The sequence below is a fragment of the Euprymna scolopes genome, chromosome 37, assembly GCF_053919585.1.
Source record: "Euprymna scolopes isolate OS-2025 chromosome 37, ASM5391958v1, whole genome shotgun sequence".
NCBI lineage: Eukaryota > Metazoa > Mollusca > Cephalopoda > Sepiida > Sepiolidae > Euprymna > Euprymna scolopes.
In genome coordinates this window covers 52,022,271-52,030,292 of record NC_136518.1, presented here as the reverse complement: position 1 = coordinate 52,030,292, position 8,022 = coordinate 52,022,271, and the positions used below count along the sequence as shown (strand labels likewise).

The 8,022-nt window shown below is 32.2% G+C and overlaps 1 protein-coding gene across 5 annotated transcripts in view; it reads left to right on the top strand.

The window, feature by feature from the left end:
* Window positions 1-468: 468 nt before the first annotated feature.
* Window positions 469-8,022, top strand: part of LOC145261156 (uncharacterized) — a 124,129-nt gene continuing 116,575 nt past the window's right edge. For 4 of the 5 annotated variants that reach the window (XM_080119473.1, XM_080119475.1, XM_080119469.1 and 1 more), the window contains exon 1: window positions 469-548. In XM_080119473.1, the coding sequence (XP_079975599.1) occupies window positions 530-548 (19 nt within the window). In that variant the 5' untranslated portion in view covers window positions 469-529. Of the gene's footprint in view, window positions 549-5,955; window positions 6,031-8,022 lie in introns of those variants that run through there. The other variant, XM_080119476.1, reaches the window with a different exon arrangement.

The window sequence follows — 8,022 nt, the reverse complement described above, 5'->3', positions numbered from 1 at the left end:
TTCTGAAAATGTTTTAAAGTAAGTTTGTTCTTTTTATTAAACTTTTTTTTTTTAAACACGAGTGGTCTTTTTTTCTTTTTTAAAATTAAAAAGAGAGCTTTGATCTAAATCTAACCTTGAAAAATCAAATTAAATCAATTTCAGAATGTTAAAAATATACAGGTCGGTAGACAAAATTTTAGTGCGTTTGGTAAAAGCTATTTCTACCATATATTTTTTCGATTAACTGTTTATGTTGCAGTTTTATAAGAAAATTTGAAGTAAAAAAAAAAAAAGCTACTTGTTCGTTTTTAATAAAACTTTATATGTCACTTTTTTTTACTCGTTAAGAAAAGAATATAATAAAATAATAGCGAATTCCGTTAGTTGACCAAAACATTCTCCTACCATATATATGACATACAGACCAGCAATTTCGTTCCGTCTTGAATCAATATTTTTATCATTTTTTTTTTTTTTTTAAATATCAACCGTTTCACTTTTTCGAATCAACCGAAAACCGTGTCACGTGATTTTCACTTCGAAAAATATGGCGGACCTCGACGCAGGTAGGCTTGCACTGTGAACTCTTTATTTACTTTAACTCGTTTTTTCTTTTAAATAATTATTTTTACAATTGAAGCATTAAATTCTTGTCGACATGCAGTACAATTTTTTTTTTTTTTATAGATTTTATTAGAAACGTGTGTATTTATTGGTCATTATACTCTCTCCAAACCCGATAAAGTAAAAACGTTAAGAAAGGAAAGTACTTCCGTTTTGATATATTTTTTTTTTGTTTTGTTATTTAGTATAAAATCAAAAGTTTGACTTTTCCCAAGTTAACGAATTAGCTATTATTTATTTGCCCAACTAATGTAAACATTGTATTTTATCGTGTTTTTATTCTAATGCTAATTAAATATAAGTAAGCGTGCGTCAATAGGACAGGGTCCATATCGACCCGAATGTTTCCGATTTCGATTTCCGGAACAAACCGGAAATGGCCGAAACTGTTTACGATTTGAAAGCCGCGAAAAGAAAATGTAAAAAACACACACAAAAAAAATCTGGCAGACGACATTACAGTAAACGAATGTAAAATTGTTAGATTTAATTTTTGGGTTGTGATATTGAAATTGTTAATTCCCAAAATAGCTTTCAAAATTTGACTACTTTTTAATTTACTAATCGGGGGGACAGGGCAAGTTAAATCTCTCGTATTAATTTGTTGTCCTGTTTTTTTTTTTGGGGGGGGGGTAAATATCCAGATACGCTACAACAGAACACCGACCACTCTAATTTGTTTGTATATGTAATTGAGGTCGCTGGCAACGAATCTGATAGTCAAACTTGGGGCAAATTTACCGTTTGCATGGTATTAACCCCTGAACCCACGAACTATTTCCACCATTTTGCAACTTTCGTTTTCGCTACGCGCGCGCTCTGTAGCATAAACAACAACAAACAAACTTGCGGAAAATTTGAAATTAGATGAAAAAGAAATAAAGCAAGAAAAGAAAAGCACACCAAGTTGTATGGAGGGGGGGGTGTAATTTAATTTTTTTTTTTTTCCAGAACATAGAATTTTCAAATTTTCTAAAAGTAACGCACCAGTAAACAGTAAAATCTCCGAAAAATGTTAAATGGTGTTCTAATTGGTAAATGTCGGTGCGTACTGCGTCACTTACAGAAAAACGGTTAACTAAACTGCAGAAGCAGTGCTTCTGAGAAGCAGCCAAAAAGCACCTATTAAGCCACAAAGTTCTATAATTGAATCCCTCTCCCGCAAAAAAAAGAACGAAAATATAAAAATGTTTGGTGCTTATGTTTTTGTAAACCGCATTAAAAACTACGTGAGACAAAAAAAAAAAAAAAAAAAAAAAAAAAAGGTCCCCCAATTTGTTGTACTTTTCTTTAATTGTAAGTCATTAAAAAATGTCAGTCCGTAATTTTTTCATTGATACGCCATGTGAGAAGGCAGTTTGCTCGGTAAAGCAAGCCGTCGTTTATGCTGCAGTGCAAGTGCACTGCTCGCGCGTAGCGTAAACGGAAGCTGCAAAATGGTGAAAAGTAGTTTGTAGGTTCAGGGGTTAATACCATGCAAACTGTAAACTTGCCCCAAGTTTGACTATCAGACTCGTTGGCTTAATTACCTAAAAAAAAAAAAAAAAAAAAAAAAAAATTAGAATGGTCGGTGTTCTGTTTTTAGGGGGCGCTTATTCGATATTTAACCATTACTTTTTTACGGACCAATTTTTTTCATTGTATAATTACCTATTACGCTACTAAAAAAAATTTAGAGGGGGGGGGTCCAATTTTATGCAGATTTTTAGGTACTTATGCAAAGAAATTACCGCGTTAACATAACGTTATTAGAAACCCATTCATAACAGGGGTAGGGCCGGGTTGTAGCTAATAAACAAAAATATCGTTAAACTTGGTACTTTTTTTTATATTAACTACAACTCCCCGTTCACATTCGAAATGTCAACTTTTATAGGTTTTCGGATCTGTTGACAACGAATATCAGTTAAATTTGGGACTGATAAGTAGTTTACCAGATATGAAAACATTTGTTATCCACCGTAAAAGCTAATGTTATTCATGGTAGCCATTTTTTTTTTTTTTTTTTTTTTTCACAAACGAGGAATTGGAAATGCGCATGCGTGTTAAAAAAAAAAAAAAAAAAAAAACTCTTCCGAGCAGACAAAATTTTTTCACTTTCTCCAAAACGCCCCCAACTTCTCCATGTTAAGAACGGCTTTCGGAATAAACATCCCATTCATTTTTTTTTGGGGGGGGGGGTGAAAATATTTGCCTTGTCTGCTTGTGCATTACTAGGTGTATCAGAATTTGCCTTGGCTGCATGTGCATTAGTTGTATCAGAATTTTTGTAGGACTTTTTGACACCCCTAACACGAAACTGCGAATAAAATATAAAAATCTCGTAATTTCTCTGTTAAAAGTGGGTTATTTATTTTCTTTATGGATTGTACTTCCAAAATAAACTATTAAAGTTGTTTTAAAAGTAATAGAAATATATATATATATATATATATTTTTTTTTTTTTTTTAAACAGTAATGAATTTGGTACTGGTTGCGATTAGAGTTCCCTGCCGAACACCCTAAAAAAACACTGACTTCTCCCCACGTATGAGCAAAGGACATTTTTTAGTTGCCATAGTAACTAATATATATAATTCAAATTTAAAACAACAAAAAAAGTAGTTTTTTAGAAATTTACCTGTAAAGTCCGAAGTTTAAAACCTTTTTTTTTTTTAAAAAAAACACGTTTTTTTTTTTTGTTTGTTTTTTTTAATGAAACCTTGGTCCTTGCTCCTTTAATTGAAAAAAAAAAATTAGGGCTTGAATTACATTTTTCGAGGAGTTATAAGCTTGGAAAGATGGGGTGGAATTATTCACTATTTTCACGAAATTTCTGACACACCTAGTGCATTACTAATTGCTCGGTTGTGAAAACAAAATGGCTGCCAGGGATTACATTAGCTTTTACGTTGGATATCATGTTTTCATGTTTGGTAAAAGACTTATCGGCCCCAAATTTAACTGATATTCGTTGTCAGCATATTCAAAAGCCTATAAAAGTCAACGTTTCAAATGTGAACGGCGAGTTATAGTTAATGTAAAAATTTACCAACTTTAATTGAAAATACTATTAAAAATAGCACGGTAACTTTTCTGCATAAACAGATTTATATATTTTCAAAACGAGTGAAAGACGCTTAATTTTTGAATTTGAAAGTATTCAACATCAAGTAAATCGTGCTTTTAAATTTCTGCTGATAAAAACAAAAAACATGCACGAAAAAAAAAATATTTTCAAAATGGAGTTTCTTTCCTAACACAATATTGTGGGACTGCTTCCCAGCGAACTATAAGTCATTTTCAAATCTAAGTTCTTATTGAGCTGTCCTCTTATATAATTAAACCCTATCCAAGTTGCATTATTACTGATGGTGTTGTCTCACAGTCTACCTAAAACTCATTAACCCTTATCCAAAAGTGGCCCTCGGACATTTATAAGTGGTGGTCGCCCGAAGTAAAAAAAAAAAACAAAAAGGTGAAAGTAACTCAATTTTTCATTTGAAAATATGGTACTTCTCTAATAACGAAAAAATATTGAATTTCAAGTAAAAAAAATGGTACCTATGTAATTGTCATGATTCCAAATCAAGGTTGCCAACTAACTCTTTCTCTCAGCTCTAAGTGAAATGTACAACTCCTACACCAGAAACTACCTGCCAGTCCACTTTTACTGTGACTGTGGCAAACACAAGCCTCATTGGCCAGTCAGTTCAATCACGTTGTACCCCCCCCCTCAACAATCCAAGTAGCAACAGCACTCCTAAATCCAGTTGTTCTTTTCAAGATGTCAACAACACCAAAAATGATGAAATATAGAATAGCAAATCTGTTTTCATCTATGGATTTCCCAAGAGCTCAGCCAATACTGATTTAAAGAGGTATCATGAAAACTTTGAAACTGCTACCAATCTTGTCAAAGTCACTCTCTGGAACTCAAATGAACAAATTCAAATTGGAGCCCTCTGAATTGGTGTACAACCAGAAGTTTAATCTACAAACCAAAGACCTCGTGTTATGAAAGTTAAATTTTCCACTTATCATTCAAAAACTTTTCTAAATGGAGCTAAACAGTTTAACTGGGACAACAAATGTTCGGATTTTTGGAAAGAGTTCTCTCTGAAAGAACGAATCCGTTGGAGAAGCCTGAAAGCCAAGCTTCAAATGCGCAGAGTTGCTGGAGAAACTAATCTGTGAATATAAAATGGAAAGCTTATGCACTTGTTCCTCTGCCCCCCCCCCTCCCGATAACTATCTCCAAGGACTTCAAACTTTCCTGGCTGAACTAAAACCAAAATCAGACTAAGAAGAATCAAAATTTTGTAACTTCCCTTTAAAGATCTCTGAAGAGAGATTAAAGTTAAAATCACTGTACCCTCATCACTAGGTGTATCAAAATTTGGGGAGAATTTTTGACACCCCCTAACAAAAAACTCGTAATTTCTCTTTTTTTAAAGTGGGTTATTTATTTTCTCTATGGAATATACTTCCTAAAAAAACTAATAAAGTTTCAAAAATAATATTATTTTATAAAAAACAGTATTTACAAAGTGCCATTTTTTTTTTTTTACATATGAAATCAATTGAATTTTACAAGTGAAATTTTTTTCAATTTTTAAACTTTAAAAATCTATCAAAATTTTTCTATTGCTTCAATTTTTACGATATTTTCAGGGTCAGTGTGAAATTTTATGCTCTTTCCAATAAACTGAATATAATATTTTAAACAAACGTTTTTTTTTTTTTTGTTAAATCCCCCCCCCCTTCCATTTTGAAATGTCTCTTAAAATTTAAATAATTAATTTACTCACCAAAGTTTTATCTATCACAAATTGAAGATAAAAGATCAATAAATAAAATATTCTTTTTTAAAACAAGTGTTTTTTGGAAATTTACCTTACAGTCCAAAGTGTAAAACCTTTTTTTTTTTTTTTTTAATGAATGCTCATGTTATGCTTAAATCAGACGTCGACGGCAATTTTTTCTATTTCATTCAATGTTTTTTTCTTTTTTTCTTTTTTTTTTTTAGATGAAAAAAATTCTCTCGATAAAGTAGAAATAAAATATATTAATCAAAAACTCGTGTATTTCATTAAGAGAATGATAAAAAAAAAAGTTGGTCGACTGGCTTTTTTGTTTAACGGCAAAAACTTATAAGTGAATGTGTGCCTTTTTTCAACTATGGAGGCCCAAAAGTACTAATTTTGGTAAACTGCACGCAATAAAGAGATTTTTTATGGCATTTATAAGTCACCGTAAGAAAAAATCAGACTTGTCTCCCTTTATTTGAACAGTCAAAAAATCTTTTTCTTTTCTTTTTTTTTTTTTTTAATCCTTGTTTAAAAAAGTATTTTATTTAAAAAGGACATGGAATATAAGTATAAATATGGATAAATTCTTAACAATGAACAATGGAAGTACACATTGAATAGTATTTTTTATAGGTAAGTGATTTTTTGGAATTTATATATTTTTTTTATAATCAAAGTAAAATTCGTTGATTTTCTTTAAATCTTTTTTAAAGAAAACCAATTTTAAAAAACAAATATTGCATAATTTGCTATTATACCTGTTATTTTTTTTAAATTTGGTCTTTGCTCCTTTAATTGAAAAAAAATTAGGGTTTGAATTACATTTTTCAAGTAGTTATAAGCTTCGAAAGATAGTAAGTTGATTTATATACAGCATTTTTAATGGCGGCTTCTGATACACCTCATCACAATTTTTTTAACAAATGTTTCATATCTGCTCCAAATTGGGTGAACTTCAATCAGTTATCCTAGATGAGAAAGCAGATTTGTTAATGATAACCAAAACTTGATTATTCCCAGAAGTAAACGAAGTAGATTCACCTGCAAAGTTTCATTTCATTTTGCTAAGACGGATCTCAAAGAAAAGGTGGCAGAGTTATATTGTATGCAAGATCCTCGCTCAAGCCATCTACAACTTCCTCCTAATCTTCATGTCTGATGAATTTTATGCTGTTCTTTGCAATATGAAAATGGATGAAGAAAATCTTCCTGTACTTGCCATATATTGCAAAAGTTCTACGGATGCTGATAACCAAAGCCTCAGTAATGCTATGAAAGCTGTCTCCAAATACAAGAGTGATTATCTCATAGTGGGAGACTTGGATGTCCGAACTATTGACTGGCAGTCAAATCTATGTATTTCTAATGACATGTTTAATAATTCACTTCTGAGCACGATTGAAGAATCAGCATATTACAAACTCTACAAGAACCAGATTTGGACAGGAAAATTCTTTGTGAACACAAATTGAGAAACGCTGCATAAGGGCATTATCAAGAGATTATGTCAGAGGCGGCTTATAAGGTCTACAGAAAACAATGTAATTATGTTGAACACATCTTCAGCATGACGTGACGTGTTTCGGGTCTAGCCTAGGGGTTAGGAATTTCGCAAGAAATTCTATGCCCAAATACACGTCGTAAGAAAAAGAAAAAGTGTGGAATTTTGCCGGCCGTAATACTATCACAACCGCATGGCATTTCCCAAGTTTCGAATCAGTGAAATCGTCATGGACTACCCGATAACATTCACGTTTAATAATAAAGATGGCAGGGAATGAAAAAGGTCAGACACCAAATGAATAACGTTAAGATATATAAATTTATTATTCAACCAAAAGAAAACAAATGAAGGAAATAAAAATAATAAAACAGTCATAATGAGAGTCCAGTCACAGACAACATCAGATCAGGATGGGGAGGGGGGTTTATTGGTGGAGATATATTATTTTTTCTCTCCTTTTCTTTTCTTTTTTGATAAAACACAGTCACAGTTAAATATTAGAATATTCAAAATGAAAGTCGGGTCACAGACTTTGACAAAACAAAGACACAGACCAAAAAAAATTTTAGGATAATCAAAATGAAAGTCTGGTCGCAGACAATATCAGGTTGGGATGGGATTATGATTTCTCTTTTCTTTTGATAATGCATAAAGTCACAGTTGAAACAAACATTAGAACAATCAAAGTGAAAGTTAAGTAACAATGTTCTTTCTCTCCTTATTTTTTTCTTTTTCCAATTCTTTCACCTTTATGCTTGGTGAGGAAAGAAATATTTCACGGAAAGAACTCGACTGTCACTGAGTGGGCTGAGGGGGGGGGGTGAAATATGAGAGAATGGATATCGAACAATACTTAGCTTTTTTGGTGGGAATTTCTCCCCTGACGCGCACATTTCGATGACGTGATAATGTCCTTAGTTTTTCTTTATCACTTCTTTTTCTTTCTTCGTCATCTTCGATATGCGGTTTGTCCTGACAAAGTTTTCGGGTAGAATGGCCTTCGTTAGATTGTGTTGACCAAGGTAATTCCATGTTGGAGTAAAGGTCCCTTTTTGGTCTCATGGCCGTCCGCCAAGTTGAGTTTAGCTGATCATTTTTCGGTCACCATGCGTCGTCCACGC